Below are 14,701 nucleotides of genomic sequence, written 5' to 3'. Positions count from 1 at the left end.
TGTTTGTAAAGTCCAGGACCTATGATTGGAAAAGAGGCTCACAGTAACTCACACAAATTCAATTTGGTTTATCTTCTCAGTAACTATCCCAGGAAATTATGCTATCTGCAGAGTTCACAACAATAAAACCACAATGCATATTGGGCAGAACTTTAAGATTTCAAAAGGACATTACAGAGGCAGCTAGGTGGCTCAGAGCCAGGCTTGGAAGTCCTGGGTTCCAATCTGGCCTCAGCTCCTCCCTAGCTGTGTGACACTGGGCAAGTGATTTAACCCCCATTGCCTAGCCCTTACCACTCTTCTGCCTTAGAACTGATACTTAGTAATGACAATAGCTTTATAGGTCAACCAGTTGAAGTTACAACTACCTGTTTTTTAAAAAATCCCTTACCTTCTGACCTCTCCTTCCCTACTTCCCCCACATAGCCAGTATACTGATGGTGTGCAAGAGATGTAAACTTTTAGCAGGTTCATGTAATTTTAGTGAAAAGTTAATATTAAAATGCCAATCTGTCCTCATCACAAGTAACAGTTATTATTTGATACTGCTGCCATCCTGAAAAGGTAAAATGATTCCTTAGAAAGTACAGAAGAGGCGATTATCTACCAATTATTTTTGTTAATGTGAAATTACTGGTGTAAGAGTTAATGAGTGCCTACAAAATACTAGGCATTGTAGAGAATATGTAAATATATGCTATTCTTTTTATGGATGATTACTTTTAAAAAATATTTTATGTGGGGCATGTGTCCTTAAGCTATACACAGAGAAACATCTGGGAGGGAGCCAGGTCACAAGAGCAGAGGATTACAATGGGAAAATGTTGAGAAACAACAACACAACTTTGGTATACATTTGGTGTAATACATCAGGTAATGATGTAGAAAATTTTAGTTTCCAAAGAACAACTAGTGGGACTAAAAATAAATGTGTATATTCCACTGTTAGGCATTGTTTTGGAAGGAAGAAAACTGGGAGAAGAAAGGTTGGACAGGACAGAAGGAAGCACTTGGGTGGAAGTGGTAGAATGCTGCCAGTGACCATTCAGAATTTCCTAAGAGATGCTTAGGAAGCAAAGAGAAATGGGAAGCAGTTACAGAATAAGGATGGTGACAGCAAGGTCAAGTGGAAATGCACTGTCTTCATGAGTTTCCCAGAGTTCTTGGTTCAGATTACTTGATGACAGGAAGACCAAACACACAAAACAAAACTAGCCTGGAGGAGGTGTGGCCGCAAGTAAGCCATGGGATGAGGCAGAGACTGGGTTCTCTAGCGCTCAATCTTGTGGGCAGTGGATAAATGTGATCTGTTACACAGAATGTAAAAAGGAGAGGGAGACACCTCAGGAGTTTGAGGAGGACAGATATACTACCCAACTTTAGTAGACTAGAATATGTGAGATAAGTAACCAGAGAATGGAAACACACTCTTTGGCATGGAAGAAGATGAGTTAGCAAGACAAGCATGGGCCACGGAATAGAGTGCTGAATTGGGTATAGTGAATCCCTGATGCTCTGGGACCAAAGGAAAATCATTCAACTTCTTTGGGACTCAGATTCCTCTCCTATGAGATATAGGAATTGGACTAGATGGTCTAAGGTCCCTTTTGATGCTGAGTCTATGATTCTATGAGTAGAAGACAAGCCATCTTCTACACAGCTGCCAAAGTATTATAATTCAAGCGTATATCTCATTAGGCCACTTCCCTACTCAAGAAGCTTCAATGGCTCCCTGCTATGTCCTGGATCAAATTCAAATCCCTCTATTTGCCATTTAAAGTCCCTTACAAACTGGATCCAAATTATGTTTATTTTGGATAAAGACCTGGGATTTCATTTGCAAAGGGAGCTCCTGGTGAGAAACTCTTCTACCAAAGCAGATTTGCATCTTCTAAGCTTAGAGAGTCCTCTGGGACACTGCTCAGGGCCACACAGCTAGTATGCCAAAGGTGGGACTTGAACCCAGCCAGGTATTTCTGATTCTGAGGTCAGCTTTCTAGCCATTACTACATGTTGCCTCTTCCCAACCTTTATAATTGATTACATCTCTGGAAATGACTGATACATTTTTTTAAAAGCCCAGCAAAGCAGAACCAGGAGAACATTATATACAGTAATAGCAGTATCATATGACAATCAACTGTGAAAACTTGACTATTCTCAGTAATACAATAATCTGGGACAATTCTGAAGGACTTCTGACAAAGAATGCTATCCACCTCCAAAGAAAGAACTGTTGGAGTCAGAATGCAGATCAAAGTATATTCTCTTCCACATTAGTTTATTTATGATTTTATTTGAGAGTTTTGGTTTTATATGAACATTCTCTTACAACGATGACCAATATAGAAATAAGTTTTGTACAATAATACATGTATAATCCAGATCAAATTACTTACCATCTCTGAGAAGGGGGAGAGAAGGGGATAATTTGGATCTTACAATTTTGGGAAATTTTTTAGAAAATCGTTATTGCATATAATTGGGAAAATAACATATCTTTGAATAAAAAAATCTTAGCAAAGACTGTGAGATTGAGTCATTGAAGGAGTAGGAGATCCTTCCAAAAGTGTCCTAGTACTTGACCTCAATAAATTGTGTATGTGTCTCCATATCAAATAATTTAAATTTGAAAAGTTCCTGTACTCAATTTATTTTCATAAAAAAAAATGTCTCCCCCTGACAAATGAGAGGTGATTAAAAATTAGGCCAGACTTTAAGAAACATCTAAATGAGTATTGTGTTTTAGAAATAATAATTACAAATACTATCTTATTTAATATAACTCAACAAGCATTTATAAAGCATCTACTGTTTGAGGCATTGTGTTAAGCACTGAGGATAAAAAGAAAAAAACAAAAGTGAATGAGTCCTCAAGAAGCTTATGTTCTATTGGGAGGATGGGGCAAATCTGTAAAACAGAAACAATATCTACAGCACTTATCCTTGATTGTTTTGGATATCAAGTGAGACTATGTAAAGAGTCATATAAATGTCAGTTATTAACACTGTGAAAATAGAAATTAATTGAGGAGAAAGTATGCATATCCTCTTGAGTACATTTGAAAGACAGATACAGAGGAGCCACAGAGAGACACATGCACAGATAGTGAGAGGCAGAGAGATGAGGAAAGGCCTCAAAAGCCTTAACTCAGAAATAGCCCATGAGATGAGTTTTAGATTTGCTGCTCTGTACATGTACATTTTGATATGTACAGTTTCCCTCAATTAGAGTTTAAGTATCTTTAGAATAAGGACTAGCTCACTTTTCTACTGGCATCCTCAGCACTTAGTACTGTGAATCTTAAAAACTACTCAGACTCTACTTTAGAAGATTTGATTTAAACTATTCCCTTATTGTAACAATGGAGATACTTGGTCTAACAAGAATCAGGAATGTATTGGGAACTTGGAATTTACTCCACCCTACTCAGACAGTGCCTTAGGGGAAGATAAAGTTGTAAACTCCTGATTGAACAATGAAAGTCCCTAACTCATACCTTATAGTAAAGCTAGAATGTTAAGTTAGGTCTATTTTTAGATCTAATACAAAAAAGGTGTTATGTACCTGTAAAGGTTAAATTAATCACAAAAAGGTCAAGTAACTTACAAAAGGCAAGCTTAACAAAGAGGTGTGAAGTACTCAGAAGATATAATCTAACCAGAGAAGGTGTGAACTAAAGAGTGGTGAAAACTAAGAAAGGGCAGTTCTGGAAAAGAGTGTCTACTGTGATTGGTAGATGTGAAAATTTAGGGGAGGTGACATAAGAGAAAATTTTCTTTAAAAGGAAGGGTAAAAAGTCAATTGAGGCGAATTGAGTTCGGTGTGGAGTTGGATTCTGAACTCAGTTCAGGGAATTGGAGTTCAGGAGATTCAGTGGAGGACTGGAGCTTGCTTGGAGACAGTCTTGTGGTGAGTAATAAGAGTGACTCACTCTCCATTAGGCTCAGGGAGGCCACTTTGGCCTAGGCCTTTAACTACTGCTTGGCTCAGCCTGAGCCAGAGCAGTTTAAATTAATTCTCTCTCTCTCTCTCTCTCCTTCCCTTAATTCCTTCTCTCCTTATTAATTAAAATCTCCAGAAATCCCCAGCTGACTTGGGTATTTTCATATTTGGGAATTTCCCATGGCAACCACTTATTTAGAATTTAAGTCAAAACACTAAAATTATCCTTACAGTTTTGGCATTTACAGTACAATTCTTGGCACATTGAAAGTATTTAATATGAAACATAGTAGGTATGTTACATAATTGATGGATTGAAAAGCTCTTTGAAAGGCCACTTGGGCTGGAATACAAACTGTGTGAATAAAATAAAAATAAGTCTAAGAAGATATGTCAAAAGGTAGCCTGGGGAAGATATTTAAATATCAGGCTGATGAGATTGCATTTTATCCCAGAGGTAGTAATAAACAGCTGGGGACTTACATGGTTACACGCTATATTTTAGGGATATTAATTTGGTAATTTAGTGGAAGGGGCAGCTAGGTGATGCACTGGTAAGAGCACCAGGCCTGGAGTCAGGAAGATCCGAGTTAAAACCAGCCCCTTGATAGATGATTACTAGCTGTGTGACCCTGGGCAAGCCACTTCACCCTGTTTGCCTCAGATTCTTCATCTGTAAAATGAGCCAGAGAAGGAAATGGCCAACTACTCCAGTATCTTGGTACCAAGAAAACCCCAAATGGGATCACACAGAGGTGGACATGACTGAAATAAGTGAGCAACTACAACAACAAAAGCTAAGTGGACGATGGAATGGGAAGAGAGACCAAAGAAGAGGCTATTACAGTACCATGAATGAGAGACATGGCTGTGTGGGAATTCTAACTGTGGAGGTAGAATTGATAGGATTTGGCAAGAAACTCAGGGGAAAGGGAAAAGTCAAGGATAATTCTGAGATTGTAGACCTGAGGGTGAGGACAGCAGAGGTTTCAACAGAAGATTGTAGCAGAGAAGAACATGAAGTGAATGTGTGATATCTGAGATGTCAGTGGGAGTCCCCAATATAGCAGGAATAAGTGATTAAGGATTTAGGAGTGAGATTAAGAATATAAAAATTTGACTACAAAGAGACAATGACTCTAGGACTTGACATGATCACTAGGAGAGACTCTAGAGCACAGATCTCTCAATTTCATAATGATATTCCTTTTTTTTTTTTTAAACCCTTACCTTCCATCTTGGACTCAATACTGTGCATTGGCTCCAAGGAAGAAGAGTGGTAAGGGCTAGGCAATGGGGGTCAAGTGACTTGCCCAGGGTCACACAGCTGGGAAGTGTCTGAGGCCAGATTTGAACCTAGGACCTCCCGTCTCTAGGCCTGGCTCTCAATCCACTGAGCCACCCAGCTGCCCCCTCCTCTTTTTTTAAATAAAATAATTCCAGTTTTCTAGTCCTCCACTTTCACAAAACAAATTCTAAAGACTGCCAGTAACAATGGCAGATGTACCCAAGTAAGCATTCATTGGGAGATGGATACAAGCCATGTCAAATAGTCATTGTGCTGCATTTACTGTCAGCTAGGTAGCACAGTGGATAGAGTGTTGGGCCTAGAGACAGGGAGACCCGAGTTCAAATCCTCAGACACAAGAAGGGGTCCTTAAACCACAGAACTTATGAAGGGGCCTACTCCAAATTTAGGTTAACAAATCTAAACTGGCTGAGCCAAATAGTGACCTTCTCAATAATGGGAGAAGACTGTGACAAAGATCTGGATGGGATGCTAGAGACAAATGAAGGGTCAGATGACAAATGAAAAGGAATCATAGCAGGTAGCAATGGCAGAAGGCCCTTGTGAAAGTAAGAATAAGGAACAAGGAATAGGCAACTCAGAGCTAACTTTCTGTCTCTCTCTCTCTGTCACTCTCTCTCTCTCTCTCTCTCTCAGGGTTGTTGGGCTGGGCTTGTGATTTCACTGATGCAGGAATGCCTGGATGTAGGGATTTGCTTTACTAAAGCAAAGTTGGTATCTTCTCTACAGTTTCTACAACTAGGACAGTTTTCCAAGGCCCTGAGAGATTGAAATATTTATCAAAGACTTGGTATGTATCAGATAAAACTTGAAGTTAGATCTTTGGGTCTTCAAGTTCAGCTTCTATCCACGACATCAATATGTCTTTTGTCTAATTCTGCATGACCCCATTTGGGCAAAGATACTGAAGTGGTTTGCCATTTCTTTCTCGATCTCATTTTATAGATGAGAAAAAAGGATGCAAACAGGGTTAAATAATTTGCCTAGGGTCATACAGCTATTAAGTGTCTGAGGCTGGATTTGAACTCAGATAGAAGAGTCTTCCTGACTCCAGGTCCAAGGCTCTATCCACAGCACCACCTTGCTGCCTTTATTCTGATCAAACACATGTGAAATGCAGAATCATAGGACTTTCAAAGGAGAATGGCTCTCACCGATCACTGAGTTCAAACCCTATATTTTTAGAGATGAAGAAAACAAAGGTCATCCCAAGGACCCAGAGTCAGCTAGTGACAGAGCCATGCTACTTCTGAGAATTCCAGAAGGGCAACAAAAGCTCAGCAATTCAGAAGAATTAAAATGTTAAGAGATGAAGTAATGCTTTAAAAATAGACAACATCAGACAGAAACTAATAAATTATGCTGAGCACTCTGGGTCAATAAGTACAAAGACATGCAACACTAAAATTTCTCAATCTAAGTCATGTATTCTTCTTGCACTTAACCTCTGGAAAACAAATGCAATCTGCCTTCATTACTCAGGTCCCAAGCCCAGCAATTTTTAGGGTATTGAGATACAGTAGAGTAACTACCAGCACTCTAGGCCCTTGGAGCATATTACCACAAAATATTTTAGTAGCATTCATATTTACCAATAAAACTCTGTCATATTCCTTTACCTTTGTTGTTATAGACATCTAGGTAATTTGGGGCAGAGAAAATGGTAATGAGTGATGGAAATCCTGTTGTCTGGGTCTTCCTATACATTCGATACCTGGAAAAGAAATGACAAGTTTGTCTGTCCTGTTGTCAAAAGGAAAAACTCTCCAGTGGCACTTGATGCTGTTCTAGTATCACTTACCCGGCATCCTGAGCTTCATGGGCTCTGATTATTGATAACAAACTATTGTTTTGCAAAAATTCACAAACTGCAGAATAACTGAAAAAGAGTTTTTAGAAAATATATTAATTCTGAGCTAAAACAATTCTTTACAGGGTAAGGTGGGATGGGGGAAAAATTATAGCATAGATTTAGAAGTGGAAGGGATCTTATTTTCTTTTTTCCTCCCCACAAAGGTGGGGGTATATGGGTAAAAAAAACCAATATAGTATATATAATCAATCAAGACAAAATCTCACTATTTGTCATATTCAAAAAAATTCTATCATTTCATACCTTGAGTCCAGTTGTCTCTGTCAGTAGGTACATTTTATAAACTGAGGCCCACTGAGATTATGCCAGTCTGCTTTGATTTTAAACATCTAACAGACCAAGAGGCATGAAACTTCAACAAGACCTTTGTTGAATCAATTTATAATTTGGCCATTTGGTATGATCGTTCCAAATCAAATGTATGAATTACGTTTTTTTAAAAAGGAAAAACAGACTTCAAAGTATCTGCCTTCAATGCCTTTTTTCTAACTCCTTAAACCTTTCTGACTTCAGACTCATTAGTCAAATGAAAAACTACTCTTTCCAAAGCTACCAATGATCTTAAAAATGTCAAATCTAATCATCTTTCCTAAGTTCTCATACATTTTATGGAAATTTTGAATAATGTTCTTTTTTAAAAACTTTCTTACTTTCTGTCCTACTAATAACTCTCAGACAAAAGAGCAAGAACTAGTTGCTTGTCACTTAATGGTCAGGAAGTGTCTGAGGCCACTTCTGATCCCAGGCCCTCCCACCTCTAGGCCTTATATTCTCTACACTATGCCACCTCACTGTCCCTAAACTGTAGATTTCTGTGGTTTAATCTAACTTAATTATTTAAAACCCTTAATTTCCATCTTAAAATCAATACCATGTACTGGTTCTAAAGCAGAAGAGCAGTAAGGGTCAGGTAATAATGGTTGACTGACTTGCCCAGGTTCATACAGCTAGGAAGTGTCTGAGGCCAAGTTTGAACTCGGGCCCTCCTATCTCTAGGCCAGGCTCTCAATCTACTAAGCCACTTAACTTTCCCTTGTTAATTTTATTTTTAAAGAGAAAGAGAAACAAACAAACAGCACAACTGATCAATACATTGAAAAAAATCCAAAAATATATTAATGTATAGCACCTGTGGACCTCCCACTTCCATGAAGAGGTGAGTTGGAGGTGTTTTTTCATATTTCTTCAGAGTCCTGCTTGATCTTTTAAATTTTGATATATTCACTTTTGTTTTTGTCATTGTTCTCTCCATTTACATTGTTGTAGTTATTGTATATATCGTTTTCTTGGCTCTGTTTACTTCATTCTTTCCATGTTTTTCTGTGTTCATCACATACATCATTTCTTGCAGTATAGTAACATTCCATTACATTCATGTACCAAATTGGTTTAGTCATTTCCCAATCAATGGGAATTTACTATGTTCTCAAATTCTGGTTATTGTGAAGAGTGCTGCTATAAATATCTGGGAGGATATTTTCTTAGAGGCACCTAAAGCTCAATATTGGGAGTCTCTGGTTAAAAAGGTATGGATATTTTAGTTACTTTATTTGCATAATTCCAAATTGCTCTCGAAAATGGTTGTGCCATTTTACAACTCCATCAGTAATATATTATTTTTTCCAATTTTTTGAGTTACGTGTAGAAACAATTTTTGAGAATTGCTTTTTGACATTTTAAAATTCAGATTTTTCTCTCTTCCTGAGGCAGTGAACAGTCTGATACAGGTTGTACCTGTACTTTTATGTAATACATATTTCCATTTCATCAATGATTTATTAATATGCCTATTATTTCACAACCTTTTCAGCACTGAAGATGACCATTTTTTTTTGGTCAGCTTTGACAGTTTTCAGAGCATAAAGGGAAACCTCAAGGCATGTACAGTTTGGAGGGGATGTGGGAAAATAGGGACATTAATACAATGCTGGTGGAACTGTGAACTGATACAACCATTCCTGAGAGCAACATGCAACTATGCTCAAAAGGTATGCATTGACCCTGAAAAACCATTACTGGATCTGCATCCCAAAGAGATCAGAGATAAGGGAAAGTACCTACTTGAAACAAAAATATTTTTAGCATCTCTTTTCATTGTGGCAAAAAAATGGAAATTGAGGGGAGTGTCCATTAAGTTGAGGAATGTCTGAACAAGCTGTGATATGTGGTTGTAATGAAAAATTATTGTGCCATAAGAAATGATGAATGGGACAAGTTCAGAAAAACCTGGAAAGACATATACACTGATACAAAATAAAGTCAGCAGAACCTGGAGAACACTATATATATATACAGTAACAGAAATATTGTATGATGATCAACTGTGAAGAACTAAAACTATTATCAGAAAAAAAAAAGTTACTCCAAGATAATGCCAAGGGATTCATGATAAAATTTTTAAAAAATATATTATCCACCACCAAAGAAAGAACGGTTGGAATTTGATTGCAGATGAAAGCGTGCCATCCTTCACTTTATTTCCTTCATGAATTTTTTTTTACTGTATATGTGCTATATGACTTTAGTCACAACATGGGGAATATAGAAATACATGTCACATGAAAGCACTAATATAGCCTGCATCAGACTATTTACTGCCTAAGGGAGGGAGGGAGAGAGGATATCTGAATCACAAAATGTCCAAAAACAATGGTAAAAAATTGTTTCTACATGTAATTAAAAAAAATCCATTTAAAAATAGCAAATCATATAGGTGCAGCTGGGTCAGTGGAAAAGGGAGGTCCTGGTAAAAATCTGGCCTCATGTACTTCTTAGCTGTGTGATCCTGGGCAAGTCACTTAACCCCAATTGCTTAGCCCTGCCTAGTATCAATTCTAAGATGGAAGGTAAGGGTTTAAAAAAATAAAAGTGAACTATGCATTCCTAGCAAAAAATCTGATCCTAAGACAAATTGTTTTACTATTTTACTGAGGCTTCTTTGCTAATAAGTTAATCATTACTTCTATATCAATATTCATAAGGACATTGATCTCTAATTTTCTCTTCCTAATTTGTTTTTCACTAGTTTAGGTATTAAGATTATATCTAAACATAAAAGGAGTTTGATAAGAGCGCTTCTTTTTCTATTTTTGTAACATCTTATGCTGAATTGGAATTATTTATCCTTTGAATTTCTGACATAATACACTTATAAACCCATCTAAACCTGGGTTGTTTTTTTCTCCTTTGGAGAAAAGCCATTTGTGGTTTATTCATTTTCTTTTTCTTAGATTAAGTTTTTTAAATTATCCATTTCTCATTCTCTCAATCTTAGTATTTCATTAATTTTATCAATTTTGTTGGTCAACATGGCACAAAATAGTTTCTAATAATTCCTTTTATTTAATCTGTTGTGAATTCTTTTTCATTTTTGATACTGGCAATTTGGTTTTCCTCTTTCCTTTTTTCCTAATCAGACTGACTAATGGGTCATGTATTCTTTTAGTACTTAGTACAGTGCCTGCCAAATAGCAGGCATTTAATTATTGATTGAATGATCTATTTTGTTAGTTCCTAAAAAGAAAAAAAATCCAGCTCCTTGCACTTATCAATTCATTGGGTTTATGCTTTTATTTTGGTTTATCATGTCTTGATTTATTGATCTGTCCTTCTGTTGATCAAAGTAGGGATAATATTTCCCATAAGAACTGCTTTGGCAGCATTCTAAAAGTTCTGGTATGCTACTTCATTTTTGTAATTTTCTTTGAAAAAGTGATATTTTTTCTATGATTTCTCTAATTCTTTAGAAATCAATTACTTGGTCTCCATCAAAGTTTAAATCTTTTCTCCAAAGGCTCTTTATTTATTACTCAAATGTCCTTTGATTTCTTAAAATGAGTTGTCATAGGATTCCCTATCCTTCCCGTATTTTTATATTTTCTTAATCTCATGCTACAATTATAAAAATAATTTCTACCCATTTCTCCTTCATTTCTTTTCTAGTGTATTTCCATTTCTTTTTTTAAGACCAAGAAAACAGTATCACCACTAGGTCCCTCTGTTCATCTTATTTCATTCCCTTTGTGACCCTTGAAGTCATTAGTATTCTCTAAGAACTTATCTTTCTCTCTCTGTTAGAAGTAGTTCATCATTATTTAACCTTTCAAATTGCTCAAATTTAATTATTTTTCAAGGTTTCTCTTGACTCTTATATTTGCATTTGAAACTTCTACTCAGCACTGGTCTTTTCATCAGGTATGCTTGAATGTCATCTACTCTATTAATGATCTGTTTTTCTCCCCTCCCTTCAGGACTATAGTCAGTCTTTCAGTATAAATTATTTTTGGTTGTTAGTTTTATTTTTTTGTCTTTTTAACTATCACATTCTAAGATTTTTATTAGCAATTTGCTAGATCCTATATAATTCTGACTATAGTTCTTTAGAACTTAAAACTTTCTGAGTGTAATTTTTTTCTTTGATCTATAAGCTCTGGAATTTTATTAAGACATTTTTGGGTTTTTCCATTTTGAGACGCCTTCAGGTGGATTCATTCTTATTTTTGCTTTGCCCTCTGGGTTTGAATAGAATATGTGCAGTATTTATGTTTCTGTAAATGTGAGATCCAGACCTAATTGGGGGGATGGGGCATGGGGTGGGAGAGAGAAAGGAAGGGTAAGTTGTGGTTTGTAGTTTCTGATACTGGGGGCATTATAATTTTTTATTTTAAAAATATTTTGATGTTTTAATATCTCTTATCTCCTAAAGTTATTTAATTCTGTTTGATCCATTCAAAATTTCATGAAGTCTCTGATACTTGGGTAAGGTTTTCTACACTCTAAGTTATTTATTCTCCTAATTCTTTTGTATAAAGTTCTTATTTCACCTATAATTCCATTAAAAAAATCTCTGGATTTGTTTCTTCAAAGTATTTCCATAATCCTTATGTTGAAGCTAGACCCTCCCCCCTCTCCCTTCCCCCCATCCTGCAGTTGTTATGGAATTCTTCTCTTCTTGTGAGTTTGATTTTTCTTTGGCAACCTTTGTTTATTCATGTTTTATATTCAGTTCCTGATTTGGGACTTCAGGTTAAGATTACACTCCAGTCATTCATGCATTATTGAATGGATGGCCAGGCCCTTTTTGATCATGGCCTTGTTTTCTTGTATTCTTGTCATTAACTTCCATTTCCCAGGTATATATATTCAGAACTCTGGATTTTTTGGTGTTTCTGGTCAGGATGCTTCTGTAGTTTTCTGTCCCTAATGGGATTCCCTACTCAGGGAGTTATAATTTTCTTCAATCCCTCTAGGAGATTTCCTGGATTACTTCTGTTTATGTTGGTTTCTCTGAAAGGGCATCTTTTATGGGATTTATGGGATTACTTTTTGCTGTCTTTTCTTCAAACTTGAGCCAAATGAAGAAGCTTACAAGATTCTTGGTTACTGTTCTAGTTTGTATTTTTTTAAAGATCTTTGCTGGAGTAAAAGTAGATTTGGGTTCCACTAGGACCTTTTATTTTATTTTATTATTTTTTAAATTTTATAATATTTTATTTGATCATTTCCAAGCATTATTCATTAAAGACAAAGATCATTTTCTTTTCCTCCCCCCCACCCCCCCATAGCCGACGCGTGATTCCACTGGGTATCACATGTGTTCTTGATTCGAACCCATTGCCATGTTGTTAGTATTTGCATTAGAGTGTTCATTTAGAGTCTCTCCTCTGTCATGTCTCCTCAACCGCTGTAGTCAAGCAGTTGCTTTTCCTCGGTGTTTCTACTCCCACAGTTTATCCTCTGCTTATGAATGGTGTTTTTTTCTGCTGGATCCCTGCAGATTGTTCAGGGACATTACACCGCCACTAATGGAGAAGTCCATTACGTTCGATTATACCACAGTGTATTAGTTTCTGTGTACAATGTTCTCCTGGTTCTGCTCCTTTTGCTCTGCATCACTTCCTGGAGGTTGTTCCAGTCTCCATGGAATTCCTCCACTTTATTATTCCTTTTAGCACAATAGTACTCCATCACCAACATATACCACAATTTGCTCAGCCATTCCCCAATTGAAGGGCATCCCCTCGTTTTCCAGTTTTTGGCCACCACAAAGAGCGCAGCTATGAATATTCTTGTACAAGTCTTTTTCCCCATTATCTCTTTGGGGTACAGACCCAGCAGTGCTATGGCTGGATCAAAGGGCAGACATTCTTTTATTGCCCTTTGGGCATAGTTCCAAATTGCCCTCCAGAATGGTTGGATCAGTTCACAACTCCCACCAGCAATGAATTAATGTCCCTACTTGGCCACATCCCCTCCAGCATTCATTACTTTCCTTTGCTATCATGTTAGCCAATCTGCTAGGTGTGAGGTGATACCTCAGAGTTGTTTTGATTTGCATCTCTCTGATTATAAGAGATGTGGAGCACTTCTTCATGTGTTTATTAATAGTTTTGATTTCTTTATCTGAGAACTGCCTATCCATGTCCCTTGCCCGTTTATCAATTGGAGAATGGCTTGATTTAGCTCTTTATAAATTTGAGTAATTAAACCTTTGTCAGAGGTTTCTATGAAGATTTTTTCCCAATTTGTTGTTTTCCTTCTGATTTTAGTTACATTGGTTTTGTTTGTACAAAAGCTTTTTAATTTGATGTAGTCAAAATTATTTATTTTACATTTTGTGATTCTTTCTATGTCTTGCTTGGTTTTAAAGTCTTTGCCCTCCCAAAGGTCTGACATGTATACTATTCTGTGTTTACCCAATTTACTTTATGGTTTCCTTCTTTATGTTTAAGTCATTCACCCATTTTGAATTATCTTGGTGTAGGGTGTGAGGTGTTGATCTATTCCTAGTCTCTCCCACACTGTCTTCCAATTTTCCCAGCAGTTTTTATCGAATAGTGGATTTTTGTCCCAAAAGCTGGGATCTTTGGGTTTATCGTATACTGTCTTGCTGAGGTCTCTTTCCCCCAGTCTGTTCCACTGATCTTCCTTTCTGTCTCTTAGCCAGTACCAAATTGTTTTGATGACTGCTGCTTTGTAATATAGTTTAAGGTCTGGGACTGTAAGGCCCCCATCATTTGCGTTTTTTTTTTCATTATTTCCCTGGATATCCTTGATCTTTTGTTATTCCAAATGAACTTTGTTATGGTTTTTTCTAAATCAGTAAAGAAATTTTTGGGGAGTTCAATGGGTATGGCACTAAATAGATAAATAAGTTTGGGTAGGATGGTCATTTTTATTATATTGGCTCGTCCACTAGGACCTTTTATATATCTATATTTACCAAAAAATTGTAGTTGGCTAATAAGCCTAATAGGTGCTAGGCACCTTACTACATTGTATACTAGGTACATAATGAAAGGGAAAAAAATAAAAACAAAAATCAAACAAATAAAAAACTGTACCTCTAAATAGTTGCCACTCTAAAGCAGCTCAAAGTCTATTGGGAGAAACAACATGCAAACCAGATATATAAAGGATAATCTAGTGATAATCAATAAAGGGAAGGCACTAACATTAAAGGAGATTCAAAAAGACTTGCAGTAAATGGGATTTTAGCTGGGAAATGAAGAGACAGATGAGGAGGAAGAGACTCTATCAGGCATGGGGGAAGAGACAGAGAAAATGCCTACAG

The 14,701-nt window shown here is 36.7% G+C and overlaps 1 protein-coding gene across 1 annotated transcript in view; it reads right to left on the bottom strand.

The window, feature by feature from the left end:
- The window catches only part of PPP3CC (protein phosphatase 3 catalytic subunit gamma), an 87,847-nt gene that overhangs the window by 14,115 nt on the left and 59,031 nt on the right, over positions 1 to 14,701 (bottom strand). Inside the window, exons 7-8 of the mRNA XM_007476477.3 lie at positions 7,057 to 7,134; positions 6,875 to 6,969 (exon numbers count right to left, since the gene is read on the bottom strand). Coding sequence (XP_007476539.1) covers positions 6,875 to 6,969; positions 7,057 to 7,134 — 173 coding nt within the window. The remainder of the gene's footprint in view (positions 1 to 6,874; positions 6,970 to 7,056; positions 7,135 to 14,701) is intronic.

This window comes from Monodelphis domestica, chromosome 1 (genome assembly GCF_027887165.1).
Source record: "Monodelphis domestica isolate mMonDom1 chromosome 1, mMonDom1.pri, whole genome shotgun sequence".
Classification (NCBI taxonomy): domain Eukaryota; kingdom Metazoa; phylum Chordata; class Mammalia; order Didelphimorphia; family Didelphidae; genus Monodelphis; species Monodelphis domestica.
Note: the sequence above shows the minus strand (reverse complement) of the source record. Positions and strands in the feature narration are given on the sequence as shown.